Here is a 24,892-nt window from a genome sequence, read left to right on the forward strand (position 1 = left end):
AGTAGTATTTTTGTCAAGTATTCATCTGTGGAAGGAAAAATGCATGGTTCACCTTACAACCCTGAGTTAGAAGTTTGGCTCAGCACCAATAATAATGGTGAAACATTGACGGGGCGGGCAATCAACACCAGCGCGGGAGTTCGAGCTTTCCTTTCCGTATGACCTGAACCAGCAAACACGATGACACTGGAAGGAAAGCGATGAACTAGAATCACAATATACCAGTTTGTCAGCTCATTTAACACGCTGGCTAAACCATGTAGTGCGTCATGGTATTATATGGAATTTGACTCAAACGCCTTTTTCCAAGTAAGCAGCTCTCTTCTTAGCTTGTATGCTAACCTTCGCTTTCAGAAGCCTTATTCACAGCACTAACGTTGCTAGCTAGCTAGACTTGCTAGCTAACTGGCTTTACTGGTCTAATAGCTGTCTTGGTTAACAGGTAGCTAGCTAGCGTCAAGCTTGCCAGTTCTGAGTATCTAGCTAGGTTTCTTTTTCCAGCAAAGGCTTCAAGGTACACATAGAAGGCTCGATAGCTAGTTAGATTAGCTAGTAGAGCACCAGCTAGCTACGATTTCAACAACATTCAACATGAATTTAAGGCCAGATGCTAGTGCAATGACAGCTAGCAATATCTCTCTAGCCTACACAGAACCAACAGCTGTGCTAGCTAGATAGAGTTGGTAGACGGTAAATATCTACCTGACTATAAATGTGAATTGCATTTCCCTCCGGTAACGTCGTTAACCTAACTAACTAATACAAATACGACACAATGCCCACATGGTGTGGATTGTTTTTTTCCTGACAAATTACTGTTGCATCTAGACCACAGTATCTAGACTTGCTAGCTAGTTAAGCTGTCCTACGTTGCCAAACAATTTCATTGACGATGACATTTTGCTAGTTTAATATCAAACGTTGTCCAGCTGATTAAGTAAGTACTGTGCAAGCTTATTAGTGATGTTATTTGTTTTGCAATCACGTTCTGATTTGCATCAAACCTTGCTGGTTCTGACCATTGTGTGATGTGAATATAGTAGGATGCAAGCTAAATGATCTCGCAAGCTATTTTTTTTTCTAGAACTAGTAATATATTGCAAGCTCTACCACAGTTCAGCATTTCCCCTAAAAAACGACATTTTATTAATCTAACAGCCTATTTCCCCAAAGCGACGTACAAATCGTAAATAGAAAGTAGGTACAGCAGAATATCAAGGCTCAGCGAATTTATAGTTCCAACAGTATTTCGGTGGTCGGAGTCAAGAAACTGTCTGTGTTAAACGTGCCCCAGAGTTGCCCCCCCGTAAAAGCATGGCTTTGTGTTTGTATTACCATCCTCAGTATCCACCAAACCGGACCGTCGTGTGATGGAGCTCATGGAGGCTATGGAAGTTGACTTCCAGCTGCAGGGCTCCAGTAGGCAGTCCGACGCAGCCGTCCTGCCACGGGTCCAGTCACCTGCTGCAGCGCCAGAGCAGGACCAGGCCCCCATCATCATCCCCGACTCCGGCAGCAGCACGGATGTCGAGGATGAGGACGAGAGAGACGCTGCTGTCCGTGACCCGCCCCGGCTACTGACCACCTGGGCTTTCAGTCGAAGGGCTGAAGGGGGCCAGTCAGCCCGGGCCACTGCTTCAGCCAGCCAGGGAGTGAGGACGCACAGGAGAGCCAGGTACTGGGTGACTGGAGCTCAGAACCACTGGAACTCAGAACCACTGGAGCTCAGTGCATGTTTGCTCTGTTGACCAGCCTTGAGCACTGCTACTAGCTAGGGGTGTAACGATTCTTAAAATCCATGGTTTGGTTCAGACCAATTTTTTGAAATCCATGTTGAGCTAATTTTGCTGGCCCCGGTCTTAACCAATCATTTGATCATGACTAGATCAAAATATTCATGTGACACTCAGTTGGAATAAAATAGTTAATGTGTTATAATTTTACTGGCCCCAGTCTTAACCAATCATTTGATCATGACTAGATCAAAATATTCATGTGACACTCAGTTGGACTAAAATAGTTAATGTGTTATATTTACTCAACTTCCGAACCGCGATACGGGACCGTGGACGTGTGGAGGTCGACCAATCACGGGTCTTGGTTTCAGAATGGCCACACCCCTTTTACAAGCACGAGCTGTTTACGATTATGTATGCAGGCATGTACATCAACCAGGCAACGTCAACCAGGTCTCTTCAAACCTTTACCTTGTCTGTATTTCTGAAGGCCCGGTCTCAGAGTCCACTACCCCAGCCAGACCACTGCTCCTTCTGGCCGCTTCAGGGACTTCCTACTACGAGTCCCAGCAGCCAGTGCGGCGGAGCCTGACTCAGGAAGCGCGACGGAGATCAGCGAATCAGAAGATGAGGCGGAGCCTCTGGCACCGACAGAGCCTCCAGATCCCACGTTACCCACAAGCCCCCGTCTCCCCCCCTCCGTCGCTGCCGCCCCTCCACAGGAGCCCAGCCACGCAGGTACTGCAGACACTGAAGGGTTTCCAGAGGCCCTTGGGATCGAATGCTTGTCTAATATATGTAAGTGTAGAGAGTTACATGCCACAGTGTTCATCCTTTCATCCCCACAGCTGCGAACACAGTGTTTACACTGTCCTCCCTGCTGGCAGCGGAAGAGAGGGCAGAGGAAGAGAGGGCAGAGACTAGAGGTCAAGTATCTTCTGAGGTAAGACGACCTGGAATATTCATGAAGGTCCAACATCCTCTACTACAGGGCTTTGTCACAGGACAAACATAGAAGTGCAGTACATCAAGTTGAATGTGTCTTAGTTTAGTATCAGAAGATCTCCATGTCCGGTGTCCAGTGTGTGCTAGCTCCGCTGGCTGTGGTGGGGGCTCCCCCCAGACAGGAGGAGGAGGGGGAGGGCGAGACCTGCTCCATCTGCTTTGAGCCCTGGACCACGGCCGGGGACCACCGCCTGGCTACGCTGCGCTGCGGACATCTCTTCGGCAAAACCTGCATCGAGCGCTGGGTGAAGAGCCAAGGCCAGGAGGCCAAGTGCCCTCAGGTCAGGAGCTGGGAAGTGGAGGGGCTGGGAGGAGGAGGAGAAGGAGGAGGGGCTGGGAGGAGGAGGAGGAGGAGGAGGAGAAGGAGGAGGGGCTGGGAGGAGGAGGGGCTGGGAGGAGAAGGAAGAGGGGCTGGGAGGGGGAGGAAGAGGGGCTGGGAGGAGGAGGAGGGGCTGGGAGGAGGAGGAGGGGCTGGGAGGAGGAGGAGGGGCTGGGAGGAGGAGGAGGGGCTGGGAAGAGGAGGAGGAGGGGCTGGAAGGGGGAGGGGTTGAGCTAGGAGGTGGAGGGGTTGGGTCTTGGAAGCTCTACAGACGAGAGGGGGATCTGGAGGATGATTATCTGGCAAGATAGCAGCAGTTATAATCTTCAGTTTGAGTAATCCTCCTGAAGTAATTTGGAACCAAAATTAACAGCATACCCCAAAATAAGTTAAATACGACCTTAAACTATAAACTAAAATTAAATCAACTACTCAATGTTAAACCCAAGTGACTCTGTTACTAAAAGCAGATGAGATCAACATCTGGGACTTGGCACGGTAACCCCCCCGCTGACTGTGTAACGACATGACAAGACTCTGCTGTGTGTCTGCAGTGCAACAAGAAGGCCAAGCGCTCAGACATCGTGCTGCTGTACGCGCGCAAGCTGAGAGCGCTGGACAACACTGAGCAGGAGGGGATGAAGAAGTATGTAGCAGCTCCGCACTGGGCCCGCGGGCGGCTGGGTTAGACGCCTCCTGTGTAGTCGTGACAAGAAATGGGATTTTGTGTGTGCTCGTGTTGATCACAATCAGCTGTTAGATTATCATCTGTTCTCATATTCTTACTTATTAGCCATTCATAAAGCTGTGCTCCTACTGTAGCGTACTGTGTGCTGATGACAGCCACAGTTCTATGATGTAGGATCCACCTGTCCATAATAACAAACACCTGTTGGCTGTGTGTTGTGTTTTGTTTGTCCCTGTGTGGTTAGGTCTCTGGAACAGGAGCAGTCCCGGCGGAGGAAGGCCGAGCTGGAATCTGCTCAGTTCCGTCTGCAGCTGCAGGTGGTGACGGACGAGAACGGAAAATTACGCAGACAGCTGCAGGTAGGTTACCTCACCTGACCCCTGGTTCACCTCACCTGACACCTGGTTCACCTCACCTGACCCCTGGTTCACCTCACCTGACCCCTGGTTCACCTCACCTGACCCCTGGTTCACCTCACCTGACCCCTGGTTCACCTCACCTGACCCCTGGTTCACCTCACCTGACCCCTGGTTCACCTCACCTGACACCTGGTTCACCTGTTCCAGAACCTCACTCTCCCCTCTACCAGCACTATGGAGCGTGGAGACTGTCATCATTCCTGATATGGTCTTCCATGCTGTCCTAAAGGTCCTTCCACAGAAACATCTCCTGGTTCCTCTGTCCTGCCTCCTTTAGGAGCTGAGGACCCTGATGGCCCAGACAGGAGGCCGCTCCTCCCAGCCCCCCAGGGCCTCCCTCCAAGGCCAGAGGCAGGACGGCAGCCAGGGAGGCCACCACTACGTGTTCTCTAAGGCTGTGCTGGTTTCCCAGGCCGGGGGGTGCAGGGTCCTGTCCTACTGTGAGCCCCTCAGCTGCCTGCTCGCCTCTCAGCCCTCCCCCCAGGCCACCCTGGTCCCTGGTAAGCCTGTCCGGACTGCCACCCCATAACCACACTCCACTGAGGAATGATGCGTCTAGGTGTTGGAAAATGGAGTGTAATCTGTGACATCGAAACACTTTCGCTTCAGGAGTTACCGTTAAAGCTGCTTCATGTTATTATTGAATTTTACATTGCTATTTTTCATGGATGTGAAAATATTTCTGAGGGTGTGAATGAACTGAAATGCACTCCAGGACATGAAAGAGATTTCTCAGAACTGAATCAACGCTGACTGATCATCTGTCCTCTCCCTCTCTCTCCTCTCTCTCACTGCCCTCTCTCACTCCCCCCCCCCCCCCCTCCCTCAGGGTGTGGGGTTAAGAAGGTGAGCACAGTCACCATGAAGGCCTGCCAGTATGTACCCATCCACATCAAGCAGATACGAGGCCTGGCCTTCAACAGTCAGGCCGACAGCCTTCTGCTCTCTGCTGCCCTGGACAACACCATCAAACTAACCAGGTAGCTAGCTAAGTACACCATCAAACTAACTAGCTAGCTAGCTAAGGGTAACATCAAACTAACCATGAAGTTCTCCCTGGACAACAACTTTAAAGTAACCAGCTAGCTCTGTAAATATAGAGTGGCTTGTTGTTACACAGGATGCATTTTGTGGCAGCACATCATCCAACAGTCAGATGTGTCGTAATGAACACATCCACTTAATGAACTGGTCAGTGATCAGGAATACAAGCAATAGGACTCTATAGTGCAGAGTTTAATATCTGCAACTTTGACCATTATTCAGCTGGGAGACCATCTTTATAGACCCTATGGTTGTGTCCGTAGTGGCTAACATGCTAATGCTAACCCTCCAGCCTAATCACCAACACGGTGGTGCAGACCTACAACACAGGCAAGCCGGTGTGGAGCTGCTGCTGGTGCCTGGACAACAGCACCTACGTGTATGCAGGCCTGAGTAACGGCTCTGTGCTGGTGTACGACACCAGAGACACCAGCACACACGTGCACGAGCTGCAGCCCCTACGCTCCAGGTCAGACTCGCACACGCACACACACACACAGATCATATACTGTACACACACACAGATCATATACTGTACACACACACACACAGATCATATACTGTACACACACACACACAGTAATATTCAGCCGAAACCCTGATGGAGATCTTTTGACCCCTCCTTCCCTCCCTCCCTCCACTCCTCCACCCCTCCTTCCCTCCCTCCCTCCACTCCTCCCTCCCTCCCTCCCTCCCTCCCTCCCTCCCTCCCTCCCTCCCTCCCTCCACTCCTCCACCCCTCCTTCCCTCCCTCCACTCCTCCACCCCTCCCTCCTTCCCTCCCTCCCTCCACTCCTCCCTCCTTCCCTCCCTCCCTCCACTCCTCCACCTCTCCCTCCTTCCCTCCCTCCCTCCACTCCTCCACCCCTCCCTCCTTCCCTCCCTCCACTCCTCCACCCCTCCCTCCTTCCCTCCCTCCACTCCTCCTTCCCTCCCTCCCTCCCTCCACTCCTCCACCCCTCCCTCCTTCCCTCCCTCCACTCCTCCCTCCCTCCCTCCACTCCTCCACCCCTCCCTCCCTCCACTCCTCCACCCCTCCCTCCTTCCCTCCCTCCACTCCTCCACCCCTCCCTCCTTCCCTCCCTCCCTCCCTCCACTCCTCCACCCCTCCCTCCCCCCAGGTGTCCCGTTGCCTCCCTGTCCTACGTGCCTCGTGCTGCCTCTAGCTCCTTCCCCTGCGGAGGCCTGATCGCCGGCTCCCTGGAGGGGGGCTGCTTCTGGGAGCAGCTGGACGGGACCACCTACCGACCACACCTGTTGCCCCTGGAGACCGGCGGCTGTACAGACATCCAGGTGGAGGCAGAGAGCAGGCACTGTCTGGTCACCTACAGGCCAGGTGAGTAGAGGGAGGACAACAGCGTGGAGCATGGGGGGTGCAGCTTTGTAGTTAGTGTTTGGACAGTAGATCAAAAGGTTGCAGGTTCAAATCCTTCCCTATACTCTATGTCGCTTTGGGGGAAAAAATTGCTAAATGAATGCGTTTAAGCCATCCTGTAGGTGGATCAAACGTGTCTGAAACTAGGCGCGGTGAAAGGTGAGTCGTCTGACCTGTTTCTTCACCTGTGTCTGTGCTGGTGTCCCCCAGGACGCTCCAGCACGTACCTGCGCTGCGTCCTGATGGAGCTGGCCCGGACCCCGCAGCTGGACTCGGCCCAGGAGCCCAGCTGCTCCTGCTACCCCCGTCCAGACCTTCAACGCCGGCGCCTCCTGCAAGCTGCTGACCAAGAACGCCGTGTTCAGGAGCCCTGGGGGGGGGGGCTCCTCACTGGTGTGTGCAGGAGACGAGGCCTCCAGCTCCACCATGGTAGGAGGTCATGAACGTGTTCTGACCAAGGGGTGCTAGCGGGGGGCGGGGGGGGGGGCGGGGGAGGGGCAGGAAATGAGTGCGCAAATAAACACTTAACTAACAGCTTTGATCAAATATATGTGATCAATTATTTTTAAAAAATGTGTTTGTGGAGGGGCCTGATTTAGCAGTTTTCAAAACGTGTCTGGGACATGCCCCCAACCATGCATAATGAAACCTGTCCCGCCCCTTCCTGTCCCGCCCCTTCCTGTCCCGCCCCTTCCTGTCGGTCTCCAGGTGTGGGACGCCAGCAGCGGTGCCCTGGTCCAGAAGCTCCCAGCAGACCTGCCTGTGCTCGACATCTGCCCATTTGAGGTGAACCAGGACAGCTACCTGGCCTCGCTCACAGAGAAGATGCTGAAGATCTACAAGTGGGAGTGACACAGGAGAGCAGGAAGTGAGAAGAACACACAGGAAGTAGGAAGGACTCACAAACAAACCAGCATTCATCCAATATACAATTTAAGCCATTGTTTTGTATGAATGACATTCATTTGTACAGTCTCATCCTGTCCCAAAGAGACTAGGAGCACAACGGAGCAGAGATATTATTGTTTGGGTCAGACTTCCTAGTGGTTATTGTACTCTGCTGTTAGCAAGTAACTGGAGTGCCTGAACGGATATGCCACTGTCTTAAATGTTTACATTAAACTGTTTTCATCACACGGAAGCAGATTGAACCATAGAGAAGATGTTGTTTTTGAACAGTAGTAAAGGGCTCAAAATGCCACAAAAGATGTGACAGGAATATACAGCTGCAGTTGCTAGACCTCGTGTGTGGATAGACTTAGAAGACCTGGTCTCTGCAGACCTTGACCTGGTCTCTGCAACCCTGGACCTGGTCTCTGCAGACCTTGACCTGGTCTCTGCAACCCTGGACCTGGTCTCTGCAGACCTGGACCTGGTCTCTGCAACCCCGGACCTGGTCTCTCCAGACCTGAACAGTGCTTTGTCTTTTCATGGCTGTTGGTCTTCATCTGGTTGGAGTCAAGAATCCTTGAGCACGGCAACATCCCATATTCTGATCAGTGCAGTTTTATCAGCAGACAAGACCTCAGTGATGGACCGTGTGTTAGAAAGAGATTGTCTGGTTTTGTCTTTTTATTTTCTCTACTTTGTTTCCAAAGGAAATTGTATAAGTGCATATGTATATATTTCACTCTTACTATTGTGTACTATTTTAAAATTTAATAAAAATTCGTATTCAATGTTTTCTTTGTGAGTAATGATTGTGATATGTTTGAAGAGTCTGTATTCATAATTATGTGAATAATAGGCTACCATCTTGTCTTTTTCTCAATGGGATCTGCAGTCTAGAATTTTTGCATCTATGCCGGAGGATACTAACAACCAACACGCCGACATATTCAAGAACGTCTCTGTATTGAAGCTGGATTTCAACTTCAGGTCTTTCCTGATGGCTCCAAGGACACCCAGTCTGGTAAAGCAGGCGCTGAGATTTACAAACATGTGTTGTACCAAAATCTGTGACCTATTGACAACATTAATGTTTGTACAAATTGAACTGGGCAAGTAACCATGGCCCCCCCCGGGGGCGCAATCTGGGACGCAATCACGCGTGTATAGCGGTTGTGTGAGTCAGGCAGCCGCTATTGAAATGCGGGAAACTTCTGGGACACTTGGGATGTCTGCCATGGAAACAGCGCTACGCGTTGGGATAGCATGCCCCCGCTACGCTTTGGATAGCATGCCTCCGATACGCGTTGGACGGTTCTCGCCTTGCTGTCGTCCGCTATCCGTCCATTTGCCTGACTCGTTCATCTGTTTTGGATGAATGGCTTTCAAGGTTAGAATCCTTTCAAACTCAAGCTAAAATGGCTAGGTTAGCAAAACGTACCTACCCTGCCTTTATTGGCCAGTTGGGCCACGCTCGCAAACGGTGTTAGGTTAGAGCGACGGTTAGAGTTCGAACATTTGCTGAACTGTACGGCAAGCCTGAACAACTAAATAATTTTTCTTTGGACCTGATCAAAACCCAAAACACAGTTATTAATTATGCCATGTCTGTATCATATGGTACACGTTTGTTCAATGACGCGACCCACTGAATAGTAACAAATACAGTATGTCCGTAAGGGTGGTGTGTCCTTACCAACATAGGTCAAAACGCATAGTTGAGTCTTAAGGGTTTACACTTTGAACAATCCTTTACCTCACACATTCCAGCCCTGTCAAGTTAATTGGACAGGACTGTATGAGATCAGTCACTGTCATGAACATCCTTATGTTGAACTGTGAAGACAAAGTAAAAAACATATTTAGCTATGGCAGTGCTTTGGGTTGAGGAAAACGCATCGTCAAGCTTGTTTGTTGTCAAAGTTTGAACTGCTGGCCAATACTCTGTTGTTCACATATTCAGCGGCCTTCCTTTTCAATGAATCCTGAATTCAAAGTTGGACATCATTTCTTCATACAGTGACTGTGATCCGAATTAGTGCGTGTGAAACTATGTTCCTAAGAGAGAGGGAAAAGGAATCTGTAGCCTACTGCATGTGAGGTCAGATCCTTATTCCGTTGGCGGTGGTATTAAAAGCCATTAGAGGTCTTTAATCAAGTCTTGGACCCTAGTCTGTCAGATGAATTATGCAGTGATCTGGATGAGGAGGGCAAATGGATGGCTGCGGCCATGCATCACACAGATTAATGATCTCATTGGTGTTGGCCCTGGCAGGTACAGACATTTTTCCAGACAGAAGTTTATGAAATATTACATTTTTAAACAATGAGCGGATGATTGAAAACAGACCCACAGACCAATTCAACAGTGTTTTTTTTTTTTTACATTCTACGTTTATTTCAAACGAACAGATCAACAGTGAATAAGAACTCGGTTGCACATGTTTGACCGCACTGAGGAGGTCTGTGTGGTCTGTGACAGAAACCCAAACGTAACAGCTGGTGGCTTAGCCATCTCTGTAAGTCCACATCATTAAGTTGACCATATTTGGAACCAAACATCATCAGGCCCAACTGCTTGTGTAACATGCCAAAACAAACGGCCTCTCCAGTAAGTTCTCCACATCACGGGGCACCGACGGACTTTGCCACAACTCAAAGTCAGACTCTAATGACATTCACATCAATAACAACTGTTACCGTTCGTCTCCTAGTAGTGCCTGAGCCTCAGCTGGAATTTCCTCCACTTTGGAGCCCTCCTCCTCCTCTTCATCATCAGAGCTGTCCGCCCAGCGGCCCACCCTCCTGGCACCTTCTCCCACCACCGGTGCGTTCACGCAGGGGTTGTGGTCGTAGATAACCAGCTTCAGGTTTTGCAAGTGCGCTAGGCCCGGGAAACGACGGATCTTGTTCCGATCCACGTCGATCACGGCGAGAAAGTGCATGGCCAGCAACACGGGGGGGAACTCATTCAGCTGGTTTCCAGCTAACCAGATGCTACGTAGCTCCGCTAGCCCGCCCAGCTCCATTGGCAGGCTGCGCAGCTGGTTGTAGCCGAAGTGAAGAGTCTTGAGGTTGGGGAGGTCGCAGATCACTCGTGGGAACTCCGTGAAGCAGTTGGTCTCCAGCCACAACGTGTTGAGCTCCTTCATCTGCCCCAGCTCTCTGGGTAGTCTGTAGAGCCTGTTGTTGCCCAGGTAGAGGATGTTTAGCTGGGGCAGTCGGCACACGGCCGACGGCAACTCCTCAAAGCAGTTGAAGTCGAGCGCCAGGAGCTGCAGCTTCCTGAGGCCGTGCAGGTCGGCAGGTAAGCTGCTCAGGTGGTTCCCGCTCAGGTACAGCTTCACCAGCTCGTTAAACACGCAGGCTGACACGGGGAGACGGCGGAGCTGCCGGCTGCTGAGGTCGAGGGTTCTGTCCAGGGGCATCTCCTTCAGGTCCCCGACTAGGAACTTCTGGCAGCGTTCTGAGGGAATGAAAGCCACCACTCCTCGAATGACATTCCCCATGTTGTCACCCTTGACAGCTTCCCGGCCACCTGCGCCTCAGGTCAGTGGGACACTAGGGGGAAGCTGAAAGAGGAACATGACGGAGGTCATGATGAAACTCTTAGTTTCCTTACATTCCTTGTTTTCCTTGATCATAAAAAGCCAAAAGCAAAAAATTAACAGACAACACTGTAAATCCTTTTTTACTTTGTCAAAACAGACCTGTGGGTGCCTTCCTGAGGGAGTGAAGTCTTTCCCATTAAGGTTTCCATGTTTGCCAATATTAGCCAAATGACAAAAAAAAATTGGCATGGTATTGAGCTCCCCTCATGTGCTGAGGGAAATGTAATAGTAGAGATTCTCTTGTTCTTGTTCAGACACGCGCCAGCTCTTGTCTGACTGTGGCTCTGAGCTTCAGCAGGACTCGAACTGCTCTCTCTCCTCCCAGTTCTGCTTAATGACTTTTCCTCCTTTTGCAAACGTGAGAAGTGGTAGAGAGCGAGAGCGGGGTGGTGGGGGCCCGGAGCAGGACTCCACGGATAAGCACAAGAGCTGCTCGGTGATCAAAGACCAGAGGAGGTCATCTACATTCCTCCCTTCTCCTCACTCTGCTCTGCGTCAAAGCCCCTATCACTGACACTCAAGTGGGCTTCTGCAAAAAAAACACAAAAATAAACATATGACCCGAAATGAGTAACTGTTAGCAGAGGCTGTTGCAGTGTTGCTTCATGGCTGAAGCCTTGCCCGTGTGCCTGTGAGTGTGTTAGTCAAGCTGAAACAAACTGAAACAGTGGTAAATCATCGGGTGGTTTGAAATGTTTGCCAGAGGCAGTGGAAAATGACGTCCCAGCCTTCTTCAAAAGTGACGAGGCGTGTCAGGGGGCGGTGAATGCCAACGCAGGGCTGTGCTTTGTCAACCTCCCGTGAAGGAGTCCAGCCTTCACATGTAGACTGGAGGTGCCGTGTGCGAGCGTGAAGGATTGTGGGAATTGCAGAAGGTCTAAACAACTGACCAGTGGATAAAGTGTCCTGTTTATCTGTGTACTTACACTGACCAGTGGATAAAGTGTCCTGTTTATCTGTGTACTTACACTGACCAGTGGATAAAGTGTCCTGTTTATCTGTGTACTTACACTGACCAGTGGATAAAGTGTCCTGTTTATCTGTGTACTTACACTGACCAGTGGATAAAGTGTCCTGTTTATCTGTGTACTTACACAGATCCCAGGGTATCATTCCATGGCGGGCTGGGTAAAAAAAGAAAAAAAGATTGAGCTTCAATTAATGACACCATATGGACACTGTTCTCTAAAACCAGATGTAATCAGTGTAGATTATTCTTGTGAGTAATGGCTTACTGCTTACATCACGTCTCGTCATCACATTGCAGCAATCTGCAGCTGAAGTTGTATTTTGATGACCTGCCAATAAAAAAAAAAGGTATCTCACATGTATGTCACACAGCCCAAGAGCAGTGATGTAGCATTGCCCTGTCTAGCTAGGACACTCTGAGCAGTGATGTAGCATCGCCCTGTCTAGCTAGGACACTGAGCAGTGATGTAGCATCGCCCTGTCTAGCTAGGACACTCTGAGCAGTGATGTAGCATCGCCCTGTCTAGCTAGGACACTCTGAGCAGTGATGTAGCATCGCCCTGTCTAGCTAGGACACTCTGAGCAGTGATGTAGCATCGCCCTGTCTAGCTAGGACACTCTGAGCAGTGATGTAGCATCGCCCTGTCTAGCTAGGACACTCTGAGCAGTGATGTAGCATCGCCCTGTCTAGCTAGGACACTCTGAGCAGTGATGTAGCATCGCCCTCTCTAGCTAGGACACTGAGCAGTGATGTAGCATCGCCCTGTCTAGCTAGGACACTCTGAGCAGTGATGTAGCTTCGCCCTGTCTAGCTAGGACACTCTGAGCAGTGATGTAGCATCGCCCTGTCTAGCTAGGACACTCTGAGCAGTGATGTAGCATCGCCCTCTCTAGCTAGGACACTCTGAGCAGTGATGTAGCATCGCCCTCTCTAGCTAGGACACTCTGAGCAGTGATGTAGCATCGCCCTGTCTAGCTAGGACACTCTGAGGTGTGACATGTCTGTGTTATCAGGTGTACCTTCATTAGGGCTATTTTCTAACCAGATACAGGGCAGGAATTTCCCATCCCTTATCGGTGTTGCACGAGTGTTGGGTGCACAGGAGCAAGCATACTGGTTACTGATACACTGTTTTTAGCATCTCTCTCTGTCCCTCTCTCTCTCTCTCTCTCTCTCTCTCTCTCTCTCTCTCTCTCTCTCTCTCTCTCTCTCTCTCTGTCCCTCTCTCTCTCTGTCCCTCACTCTCGCTCTCTCTCGCTCTCTCTCTTTGTCCCTCTATCTCTCTCTGTCCCTCGCTCTCTCTCTCTTCATCTGGGGGCCTCTGACAGGCTGATGCATGTTGCCTGAAGAGGGGAAAATGAGTTATGAAGACACACTGATCATTGTCCATTCATGGAAACAATGAAGAAAAGAAACAAAAAAAGTCAGATGGCTGAGCGGTGAGGGACTTCACCCTACTTGCCTCGGGGGGAACGTCCCTGTACTTACTGTAAGTCGCTCTGGATAAGAGCGTCTGCTAAATGACTCAATGTAAAACATCATCATCACCTAGGCCATGTAATGTTTAGTTATGTAAAATGTGTAATTAAAAAATTGTATAAAAATAAATTGTTTTCTTCAACTTTTGTCGTGGAGTAAGTCCACTATTCACTCTAAAAGCTGTTTTATGTTTTACTATATCACCAAGTCCTTCCTCTCCTCCTTATGTTTAATCATAGTCAGCAGTTCTGTCTCTTTCACAAAATAGAACAGTGAGAGTAGAGACAGTACTTTGTTTGTCCAGTGATTCGGTTATGGTTTTGGGATGTCTGCCTTTAATTATTATTCGATGTACAGTATTGGTATAATCTATTAAGAAAGGCATTTTATGATAATTGGCCCTACAACCACATGATCCTTCCCTCTTTATTTATAAACATTTTAACTGTTTAGTTGGTCTTGCAAACAATTATGAGAAACAATTCTTTATTTTTCATTTATATATATTTTTTCTTTTACAAAAGCAACGATGGTGTGCGTTATTGTAAACTGTGCAGTTCGTTCACTTTGTGAAGGGAAATGGTTAGGAGGTTAGGGTGAGGTCAGAGGGTAAAGGACTATTCACCCAGGATTCTCAATTGTACACAGCCATCTTGGATCTAAGAGGAGAAGGGAAGTTAATGCGGTGATTGCCTTTTTTATTTATTTTTCACCCTATATAACGTTCGGTACCACTAAAACTATTTCGGTTTAACATGCGTTTCTTAGTAGTTCTTGCTCGTTGGTTCTGGTGTGTTTTGAATGACTTTACGGATTTTAATTCGAGCCGTCACCTGTCTCTGTTTTGTCTGACTGTAGGAGCTGCTACAGTACTTCGTGCTACTAGACTAGTAACATTAGCTGGCTTACATCTGAGACCCAAAGAGGAGGGACGGGAAAGTGTGGACGGAACGGGTTCGGAGGCATCGCAGGCCCAACCTGCACGCCACTCGTTACATTTAGTAGCAGTCAGCTGGCCGAACCCAAGCTTGTTTAGTTTCAGGAGGCACCCCTTGGTGATGCTAGCTTGTTGTAGCTTGTCAAGCTACGGTAGCATAGCTAGCTGGAAATCATCCTCACAAATGACATTTAGGCTAGCTAGCATCGGCCATTCGTAAATGAAGGGTATAAACAACCTGGAATAAGTGAATTGCAGGATCTTGCTTGTTAGTTAGCGCACTTGCCTACTGCTTAGGCAAGGCTACTGTAGGTATTTGTAGTTGCATATACATTTACTAATCTAAAGTTGTCCAGTTACACGTCGCGAATGTTTACATTGTACATGTCTCTGATGGATCAGAGGTGGTGGGATGCGTTGCGGCAGCATGCATTATGAATTACCAGCAGGCTTTTTAGCATAGTGTGATAATAGAAGTTAAGGGAAGGTATTTAGAATGGGTCATACATTGCTGCTAAAGAACCATTACCAAGACAGGAATTAGTGTCATCTTCCTTAGCACTGTCTGTTCTTACATTAATGAGAGCTGACCAGATGCCTGATCCATCAATTTATCTTGTGAGCATGTCTGTGTATGTACATCAGTGTGGCTGGGTTAGTGTGTGTGTGTGTGTGTGTGTGCCCATGGATGAGAGGAGACTGAATTAGCTGAACTTGTTTGTGGACTTCTTGCAACACTGACCTGCATGTCTTGGTTCTGAGCTGTCCAGTCAGGGAGCAGCGGTGTTGTTGTGTCAATCTCATTTTGTGTCTCCGACCACAGGTGACAAACGGCATGTACGGTGGTACGTTAAAGAAGTTTGTAGAGATTGTAGAGGTGGTGGACACTGACTTTCCAGATGAGAGTATGTACTACAGCCAACCGTCGATGTTCCCACATCGGTCGGACAAAGATGTGAGTTCCCTCTCCACTGTGTCTGACCTGAAGACACCTGCTCTCTGCTGTCACTGACATTCACCCTATCAGTAAAACTCACACTGTACCATGCTTAGTTAGCATTCGGTTGGAGAAGGGTAAGACACCGAACTACGACCGGGCTGTTTGGGAGGATGTGACACGTGTTGCTGCGCTGTGGTTGACGTCTCTGTCTGTGTCTGTCCGTCTGTCTGTCTGTCTGTCCCTCTGTGTCTGTCTGTCTGTCCGACACGGTCTGTCTGTCCCTCTGTCTGTCTGTCTGTCCCTCTGTGTCTGTCTCTCTGTCCCTCTGTCTCTCTGTCTGTCCGACACGGCCTGTCTGTCTGTCCCTCTGTGTCTGTCTGTCCCTCTGTCCGTCTGTCTGTCTTTCCCTCTCTGTCTGTCTGTCCCTCTGTGTCTGTCCGTCTGTCTCCTCCAGATGTTGTCGTCGCCTTCGTCTTCGTCGTCGGGACAGCTGTCCCACCTGGGTGCCAGTCTGTACGGTCCACAGAGTGAGTCTTGCCCTCGTCTCCGCTCTGCCAGTCTGCCCTCGTCTCCAGTCTGCCCTGGTCCCCGCTCTGCCAGTCTGTCCTCACCAGGACCACAGGAGTTTAGGGGAGCGGACGTGATCACGAAACTCGTCATCCACTTACCTTGTAGTTGAGCATTGCAGTTGATCTGAGCATTGAATCTGATAATGAACTTTAAGTTGATTAAATGTTAGCTAGAGGTGCATAAAGTGTGTTGAGTGCTAAAGATAACTGGAGACACGTAACACCAAAACAAAACTCAAAACACTGTCAGTCCTGATCTAAAGGATCCAGCGTTGAACAGAGGGGTCAGTTCAAGCTGTATAGCAGAAGGACAGTACAAGGATATAGGGGTTTGTTTGAAACTTGCTATCAGAGTTGAATGTTGACTCCTCTCTCGTGTTGCAGGTGCACTGGGCTTCTCCATAAGAGGCCTGGGAAACAACACGCCCCAGCTACCCCGCAGCCTCACACAGAGCACCCAGCTACAGAGCCACATCCCCCCCACCACAGGGGGCCCCACCATGTCCCTTCACACCCCTCCATCGCCAAGCAGGTGTGTGTGAACTGGACGCTGCTGATCACCATGTTTACAACACCAGCCCCACTGCTGCACAATCGCTCCCTAGCAGCATTAAGACCCTCTGAGAGGAAGGCTTGAGGAGGTAACTAAGTGTGTCTGCAGGGGCTCCTTGCCGATGAACACGAGGAACATGCTGAACCACGGCCAGGTGGGCCAGAGCATCGCCCTGAGCGGTCAGGTGGGCCAGAGCATCTCCCTGAGCAGCCAGGTGGGCCAGAACATCTCCCTGAGCGGCCAGGTGGGCCAGAGCATCGCCCTGACTGGCAGAAGCAGCAGCATGGGGAGTTCCGGCCTGGGCAGCCCCAGTCGCTGCTCGCCCAGCATCATCTGCATGCCCAAGCAGCAGCCGGCACGCCAGCCCTTCACCATCAACAGGTGAGCTAGTCCTGAACCAGCACCAGGTGAGCTAGTCCTGAACCAGCACCAGGTGAGCTAGTCCTGAACCAGCACCAGGTGAGCTAGTACTGAACCATCAACAGGTGAGCTAGTCCTGAACCATCAACAGGTGAGCTAGTCCTGAACCATAACCAGGTGAGCTAGTCCTGAACCATCACCAGGTGAGCTAGTACTGAACCATCACCAGGTGAGCTAGTCCTGAACCATCACCAGGTGAGCTAGTCCTGAACCATCACCAGGTGAGCTAGTCCTGAACCATCACCAGGTGAGCTAGTACTGAACCATCACCAAGTGAGCTAGTACTGAACCATCACCAGGTGAGCTAGTCCTGAACCATCACCAGGTGAGCTAGTCCTGAACCATCACCAGGTGAGCTAGTCCTGAACCATCATCAGGTGAGCTAGTACTGAACCCTTAAGAGGTGCTTCAGGACAGTTGTGGTCGCTACGGGTAGATGAGAAGGTAACAGTAGCCCACTGACCATCAAACGGATCATCTGATTATGTAGATGTAACGTGTTACATGGACGTTACTATGGATACGGATAAACATGGATTCATGATGTGTCCTCTGCTGGATAAACATGGAATGATGATATCTCTCCTGCTGTCTGCAGCATGTCGGGGTTTGGAATGAACCGGAACCAGGCGTTTGGGATGAACAACATCTTCAACGGCACAGGTTAGTGGTCCTGCTTGCGTTTTAAGGAGTGGACTCAGAGCTGTCTCCTGGTAGCCACTCTCACCTGTCTGTCTCCACGTGTCTCACCTGTCTGTCTCCACGTGTCTCACCTGTCTGTCTCCACGTGTCTCACCTGTCTGTCTCCACGTCTCTCACCTGTCTGTCTCCACGTGTCTCACCTGTCTGTCTCCACGTGTCTCACCTGTCTGTCTCCACGTGTCTCACCTGTCTGTCTTCACCTCCCCTCAGACGGCAGCGAGAATGTGACGGGGCTGGACCTGTCCGACTTCCCAGCGCTGGCAGACAGGAGTCGAAGGGAGGGTGGAGGAAACCCCACGCCGCTGCTCAACCCCCTGGCTGGGAGGGCTCCCTACGGTGAGCCTGCTCCTCCTCCACACCAGCGCCTCCCAAACCTGCATGTTCTAGATGTTTCCCTGCCCCAACACACCGGATCATAATGAATGGGTGGTTCTCAAACTCAGTAGAAGCCTGATTTTATTTGAATCTTCTACTTCTTTCTCCTCCCCCTCCAGTCGGCATGGTGACAAAGCCGTCGAACGACCAGAATCAGGACTTCTCCATCCACAACGAGGACTTCCCCGCGCTGCCGGGAGCCAACCACAAGGACCCGGCGCTGGGGGGAGAAGAGGGCAAAGCCGTGAGTGACGTCATGTGCTGCAGGACAGGACAACCGTGGACACATGCAGTTCACACAGCCCAGAGGCTGACCTCCTCTCATCTTAACTCTCCCATCTCTCCTCCCTCCTTCACTCCCTCCTGCACTCCCTCCTTCACTCCATCTTCTCCTGCTTCAGAACCTGAATTCAACAGGTAAGAACTCGTCCAGCAGCGACGGACCCAAGTTCCCCGGAGACAAGACAAGTTTGGGCCAGAACAACCAGAGGAAAGGCATCCAGGTGCTGCCGGACGGTGAGACGTCCACCCTGCTGCCGCCACACTGCCAAACACTGGCAACCCTAACTTCATCTGTTCCCACCCTCACCAGGGAACACATGTAGTGGGGTTTAGGACTCAGTTCTGGGCCCGGTCTGTCCCTGAGAGACTGTGACCCTGAGAGACTGTGACCCTGAGAGACTGTGACCCTGAGAGACTATGACCCTGAGAGACTGTGACCCTGAGAGACTGAGACCCTGAGAGACTGTGACCCAGAGAGACTGTGACCCAGAGAGACTGTGACCCTGAGAGACTGAGACCCTAAGAGACTGTGACCCTGAGAGACTGTGACCCTGAGAGACTGTGACCCTGTAGCAGCCTGGTAGCAGCCTGGCAGCAGCTGTGGTGTGTGCTGGTGTCCTGGCAGCAGCTGTGGTGTGTGCTGGTGTCTTGGCAGCAGCTGTGGTGTGTGCTGGTGTCCTGGTAGCAGCTGTGGTGTGTGCTGGTGTCCTGGCAGCAGCTGTGGTGTGTGCTGGTGTCCTGGCAGCAGCTGTGGTGTGTGCTGGTGTCCTGACTGCCCTTCCTCCCCCTGTGCTGGTGTCCTGACTGCCCTTCCTCCCCCTGCAGGGCGAGTGACCAACATCCCCTCGGGGATGGTGACGGACCAGTTTGGGATGATCGGTCTGCTGACGTTCATCCGAGCGGCGGAGACGGACCCTGGCATGGTGCACCTGGCCCTGGGCAGCGACCTTACCACCCTGGGGCTCAACCTCAACTCACCTGAGTACGCACGCTCACACACTCACACACACTCTTATTCTCCAGAGAAATACAGCTGTTTACAGTTTTACAGTTGTGGGTGATGGTATTGAATGAATGAATGAATGAATGAATGAGTGATTTTTTTTATTTCAGACAATTTACCACAAAAGTGAACAACATACATATTCAGCTCAGCCTCCCATTACATATTCATACATCCATTTTGAACATAAATAGAAACTGATAATATACACAAGATTTCTAATTGAATAAACTTGTAAGTATACATACCTTCAGATATGAATTAATACAATTTGTCTGAAAAGGGGTATAAAGAAGCAAAAAAAAATATATATATATAGATATATACACACATATATACATCCAGTATACATATTCATGTATTCTTGCTGCAGTGTGAATAAAGAGTGTAATGATCTCCCTCCACAGAAACCTCTACCCCAAGTTTGCTTCCCCGTGGGCATCAGCTCCATGTCGACCACAAGACATCGGTAAGAGCACGCTCACACACACATGCTCACACACACGCGCACGCTCACACAAGCATGCACAGCCAAAACCAGCATTCATGTTAACCATGTTCCCATGTCCCTCCAGATTTTCATGTTCCCTCGGAGTATCTCACCAACATCCACATCAGGGACAAGGTATGTCTGAGCTGGATATATATAAAGTAAACAGCAATCTAGATAATATATGTATAAATGTAATCTGGGTGTGTTTAAAGTAAACAGTAATCTTGGTGTGTATAAAGTAAACAGTAATCTGGGTGTGTATAAAGTAAATGGTAATCTGGGTGTGGATAAAGTAAGTGGTAATCTGGGTGTGTATAAAGTAAGTGGGATTCTGGGTGTGTATAAAGGAAGTGGTAATCTGGGTGTGTATAAAGTAAGTGGTAATCTGGGTGTGTATAAAGTAAATGGTAATCTGGGTGTGTATAAAGTAAGTGGTATTCTGGGTGTGTATAAAGTAAGTGGTAATCTGGGTGTGTATAAAGTAAATGGTAATCTGGGTGTGTATAAAGTAAGTGGTATTCTGTGTGTGTATAAAGTAAGTGGTAATCTGGGTGTGTATAAAGTAAGTGGTAATCTGGGTGTGTATAAAGTAAGTGGTAATCTGGGTGTGTATAAAGTGGTAATCTGGGTGTGTATAAAGTAAGTGGTAATCTGGGTGTGTATAAAGTAAGTGGTAATCTGGGTGTGTATAAAGTAAATGGTAATCTGGGTGTGTATAAAGTAAGTGGTATTCTGTGTGTGTATAAAGTAAGTGGTAATCTGGGTGTGTATAAAGTAAGTGGTAATCTGGGTGTGTATAAAGTAAGTGGTAATCTGGGTGTGTATAAAGTAAGTGGTAATCTGGGTGTGTATAAAGTAAGTGGTAATCTGGGTGTGTATAAAGTGGTAATCTGGGTGTGTATAAAGTAAGTGGTAATCTGGGTGTGTATAAAGTAAGTGGTAATCTGGGTGTGTATAAAGTAAATGGTAATCTGGGTGTGTATAAAGTAAGTGGTAATCTGGGTGTGTATAAAGTAAGTGGTATTCTCCTGTCAGCTGGCAGCCATCAAGCTGGCTCGGTACGGAGAGGACCTGCTGTTCTACCTCTACTACATGAACGGAGGAGATCTGTTGCAACTGCTGGCGGCCGTGGAGCTGTAAGTATCTCCCTGCCTCTGCCTTTACCTGCCTCTGCCCTCACCTTCACCTGCCTCTGCCCTCACCTTCACCTGCCTCTGCCCTCACCTTCACCTGCCTCTGCCCTCACCTGCCTCTGCCCTCACCTTCACCTGCCTCTGCCCTCACCTTCACCTGCCTCTGCCCTCACCTGCCTCTGCCCTCTCACCTTCACCTGCCTCTGCCCTCTCACCTTCACCTGCCTCTGCCCTCTCACCTTCACCTGCCTCTGTCCTCTCACCTTCACCTGCCTCTGCCCTCTCACCTTCACCTGCCTCTGTCCTCTCACCTTCACCTGCCTCTACCCTCTCACCTTCACCTGCCTCTGCCCTCACCTTCACCTGCATCTGCCCTCTCACCTTCACCTGCCTTTGCCCTCACCTTCACCTGCCTCTGCCCTCACCTTCACCTGCCTCTGCCCTCACCTTCACCTGTCTCTGCCCTCACCTTCACCTGCCTCTGCCCTCAGCTTCACCTGCCTCTGCCCTCTCACCTTCACCTGCCTCTGCCCTCACCTTCACCTGCCTCTGCCCTCTCACCTTCACCTGCCTCTGCCCTCACCTTCACCTGCCTCTGCCCTCTCACCTTCACCTGCCTCTACCCTCTCACCTTCACCTGCCTCTGCCCTCACCTTCACCTGCCTCTGTCCTCTCACCTTCACCTGCCTCTGTCCTCTCACCTTCACCTGCCTCTGTCCTCTCACCTTCACCTGCCTCTGCCCTCTCACCTTACCCTGCTCTGCCCTCACCTGCCTCTGCGGAACATTGTGCTGTGATTCAAGGAAATCAAAAATCATATCCTTGGACTTTGAAACATTGATAGACAAACAAAAGTTATCACACCAAGCAATAAAATCATCATCAACAGGACCATGCCCCTCCTCCTCCTCGTTGTTCAAGAGGCTCACTATGACTATCATCTGCAAACTTCACACATTCTGTATTCTCAAACTTCCTCCTTCAGTTCACCTGCCTCTGCCCTCTCACCTTCACCTGCCTCTGCCCTCACCTTCACCTGCCTCTGCCGTCTCACCTTTCCCGTCACATAGATCTGCTCCTACAGCCATCTACCGCTGTTCCAGTTACACACATCAAGAAGGACAGATGAAAAAAAACAACATGAGTTTTGTATTGTAGATGTGTTAGTCAGGAAGACAGATTTACAGTAAGACATGATTAATGGACTGTCTCTCAACTTTCTGTCTCTCCATGTCCTGTCTCTCCACTTCCTGTCTCTCCACTTCCTGTCCCTCCTCTAGCTTCAACCGGGACTGGCGCTACCACAAGGAGGAGCGGGTATGGATCACGCGGGCCCCGGGCATGGAGCCCTCTCTGAAGACCAACGCCTACGAGAGGGGAACATATTACTTCTTCGACTGTCTGAACTGGAGGAAGGTAGCCAAGGTAAAGGTATTGGCTTCAGTATCTGCTTCCCTCACTCGTCACCAACAGTCAACACTTCAGAGGCCCTCCATATCCTGTCAGCTCTCACACAGTGACTCCCTCTGTCTCTCCCTGTCTCTCTCTTCTCGCTCTCTCTCCTTCCCCTTCTCTCCCTCTCTCTCTCCCCTTCTCTCCCTCTCTCCCTCTTTCTCCCCCCCCCTCTCTCCCTCCCCCTGTCTCCCTCTCTCTCCGTCAGGAGTTCCACCTGGAGTACGATAAGCTGGAGGAGAGGCCTCACGTGCCCTCCACCTTCAACTACAACCCAGCCCAGCAGGCTTTCTGAGTACCCCCCCCCCCCCCCAAGGGCCCCCCCCCACCTCCCTCCCAGCCTGGAGGTGGGGGGGGGCTGGGACCCAGACGGCTCGTTTTTATTCCTTGAGGATCTTGGCTCATTGACTGCAGAGGAGGTCCCACTGGAACAGAGCCTTTCCTATCCAAATTATGTGCTGCCCAAATACCCACTTGGTTCCTTTTTATTCTTCGTTTTCATTTTCCTCGTCTAGTTTGGAGGATCTGTGGTAAGTTTACATCTCAGTACCTAGTGGTGCCGACCCACAATCCACAAACGACACTTGCAGTGACAGGACAAGGGGTATGCCTCAATTTTTTTCCTCCCTCAAAAAGTGTTACACAAAGGACTACCAACCGTTCATGAGAGCGTCAAGGCCGAAGAAACGCAATGTTCATTGTTGCACTATATTTAGTAATAAAAGAACACAAAATAGTTTGTGCTTTTTATGTGAAAACACTCCCCCCGTTTTGTTCTTAGAAAGACGACCAACCTAGTTCACACGTCTCCTCCTCCTCCTGTACATTCCCTCTCTGGTGAAACAGCCACTCAGCCCCCTCCTCTCTTTTCGTGGATGTTTCCTGTCTTCAGTGGACCCAGACTAGAGACTGTTGTGAATGTTCTGTCAGCAGACGGGCAGACTGTGCTGGGCTGAGAGGACCAAGCTTCGTTGTTTAAACACTTTCCACTCTTTGTTACTATTTTGTAATAAATGTGTACATTTTTGTTTTTAAATTTTTTGGACATCACATAAATAAAGATGTATGTAGGAATGTGTGTATATATGATATATATATATATGTCTGTATATATATATATATGTATATTACATCTATTTTGGAAAAAGTGCTGCCCATTCTTGCACCTCGTTTTCAGGAGGTGAGTGGGGAAGCAGTGTGGATTAAACACAACATTTCTGGATCTGCTGGACCAGATTTAGCGTTTGGCCAAATACCACCAGAGAAATACAAAGGACAAAACAAGGAGGCCTGACTCCATCCAAGGACATCCACCCTTCAAACAGCTGTCAGACCGCGAGCACGGAGGAAGAGGCTCTCAAGCTGTTTAAACGGCAGCATTTCATAGGAAAAGGAAAAACACAATTTGATGACAAAAAAAGAAATTATGATTGACCAATCTTGTATTTTCAGAGGTTCAAAGCTTCTTTGTAATAAAGCAGTCTAGTCTTTCCTGCTCCTCTGTCTTCCTGTCCCCTGGACATCAGCACACACTGGTGAGGTGCATGCTGGGGGACTCAGTCAGAACACGCAGGTGAGGTGCATGCTGGGAAACTCAGTCAGAACGCACAGGTGAGGAGCATGCTGGGGGACTCAGTCAGAACACACAGGTGAGGTGCATGCTGGGGGACTCAGTCAGAACGCACAGGTGAGGTGCATGCTGGGGGACTTAGTCAGAACACACAGGTGAGGTGCATGCTGGGGGACTCAGTCAGAACGCACAGGTGAGGTGCATGCTGGGGGACTCAGTCAGAACACACAGGTGAGGTGCATGCTGGGGGACTCAGTCAGAACACACTGGTGAGGTGCATGCTGGGGGACTCAGTCAGAACGCACAGGTGAGGTGCATGCTGGGGGACTCAGTCAGAACACACAGGTGAGGTGCATGCTGGGGGACTCAGTCAGAACACACAGGTGAGGTGCATGCTGGGGGACTCAGTCAGAACGCACAGGTGAGGTGCATGCTCTGCCCCTGCAGGTGAGACTGGTGGTTGTCTCACATTAAGGGGTCAGACCCACAACTACAGAACTGTGCAAACATCTTAGGAACCAATCAATTTTAAAGCAAAAATGCTTTAAGAAATAACACAATTAAACTATTTTCCCAACTTTGCACTTTCACACTGCCGCTCAAATACAGAAGACATCATTTTCATGGAGAGAAAAAACATTGGGTGCCTAAGACTTTAGCTACACAGTACTGCATGTCGTTTACAACGATAGTAGCTTAAATGGGTTATAGGGGAGGGAATCTTTGAGTACCTCGCGAGTCGAATCAATTCTTGGGGTCCCGGATCGATAAAAAATCTTTTCACATTTGTGAATCGACTGAATCGTGATATTTTCCCCCACCCCTAGTAGGTTAGGCTATGATGATGACAGGTTTTGATCATGCGTTACAGGTTTAGACAGGACACCAGGGGCTGTCCAGAGGAGCAGGACCTTAGAAGCCCTAATGTC

General features: G+C 49.9%; 3 protein-coding genes across 5 annotated transcripts; 2 read left to right on the top strand and 1 right to left on the bottom strand.

Moving 5' to 3' along the window:
- The first annotated feature begins 105 nt into the window (after positions 1–105).
- rfwd3 (ring finger and WD repeat domain 3) lies at positions 106–8,270 on the top strand. Its single transcript, XM_047034873.1, is given in 14 exon segments — positions 106–309; positions 1,345–1,675; positions 2,227–2,474; positions 2,585–2,679; positions 2,819–3,022; positions 3,615–3,706; positions 3,993–4,107; positions 4,445–4,667; positions 4,997–5,147; positions 5,504–5,680; positions 6,333–6,547; positions 6,797–6,885; positions 6,887–7,015; positions 7,295–8,270. Coding segments are annotated over 13 exon segments (2,187 nt in total). The 5' UTR covers positions 106–309; positions 1,345–1,370; the 3' UTR covers positions 7,439–8,270.
- A 1,594-nt stretch (positions 8,271–9,864) lies between these two features.
- lrrc10 (leucine rich repeat containing 10) lies at positions 9,865–11,780 on the bottom strand. The gene is made up of 2 exons (XM_047034893.1): positions 11,185–11,780; positions 9,865–11,046 (listed from the first exon to the last, which is right to left on the bottom strand). Exon 2 carries the CDS (start codon positions 10,981–10,983, stop codon positions 10,171–10,173), a length of 813 nt encoding a protein of 270 aa, XP_046890849.1. The 5' UTR covers positions 10,984–11,046; positions 11,185–11,780; the 3' UTR covers positions 9,865–10,170.
- Positions 11,781–14,154: 2,374 nt separating this feature from the next.
- On the top strand, positions 14,155–23,888 carry cnot2 (CCR4-NOT transcription complex, subunit 2). 3 transcript variants are annotated; one of them, XM_047034876.1, is made up of 15 exons: positions 14,155–14,219; positions 15,295–15,426; positions 15,866–15,938; positions 16,365–16,512; positions 16,642–16,914; positions 17,552–17,616; positions 17,866–17,991; positions 18,150–18,274; positions 18,432–18,546; positions 19,138–19,294; positions 19,723–19,784; positions 19,891–19,940; positions 20,844–20,944; positions 22,222–22,372; positions 22,602–23,888. In XM_047034876.1, exons 2-15 carry the CDS (start codon positions 15,307–15,309, stop codon positions 22,686–22,688), a joined length of 1,653 nt encoding a protein of 550 aa, XP_046890832.1. In that variant the 5' UTR covers positions 14,155–14,219; positions 15,295–15,306; the 3' UTR covers positions 22,689–23,888. The 3 variants fall into 3 exon arrangements, with proteins under 3 accessions (XP_046890832.1, XP_046890833.1, XP_046890834.1); XM_047034877.1 differs by having other exon boundaries at positions 22,222–22,366; XM_047034878.1 differs by having other exon boundaries at positions 18,432–18,447.
- Positions 23,889–24,892: the final 1,004 nt, after the last annotated feature.

The sequence above is a fragment of the Hypomesus transpacificus genome, chromosome 14 (assembly GCF_021917145.1).
Source record: "Hypomesus transpacificus isolate Combined female chromosome 14, fHypTra1, whole genome shotgun sequence".
Classification (NCBI taxonomy): domain Eukaryota; kingdom Metazoa; phylum Chordata; class Actinopteri; order Osmeriformes; family Osmeridae; genus Hypomesus; species Hypomesus transpacificus.

Bases quoted from the DNA above. Each gene is read 5' to 3' on its own strand.
- cnot2 (XM_047034876.1), top strand. From the start codon at position 15,307: ATGTACGGTGGTACGTTAAAGAAGTTTGTAGAGATTGTAGAGGTGGTG. The intron at 15,939-16,364 runs GTGAGTCTTGCC...CTCGTGTTGCAG, and splicing joins CAGTCTGTACGGTCCACAGA to GTGCACTGGGCTTCTCCATA. The intron at 22,373-22,601 runs GTATTGGCTTCA...TCTCTCCGTCAG, and splicing joins GGAAGGTAGCCAAGGTAAAG to GAGTTCCACCTGGAGTACGA.
- lrrc10 (XM_047034893.1), bottom strand. From the start codon at position 10,983: ATGGGGAATGTCATTCGAGGAGTGGTGGCTTTCATTCCCTCAGAACGC.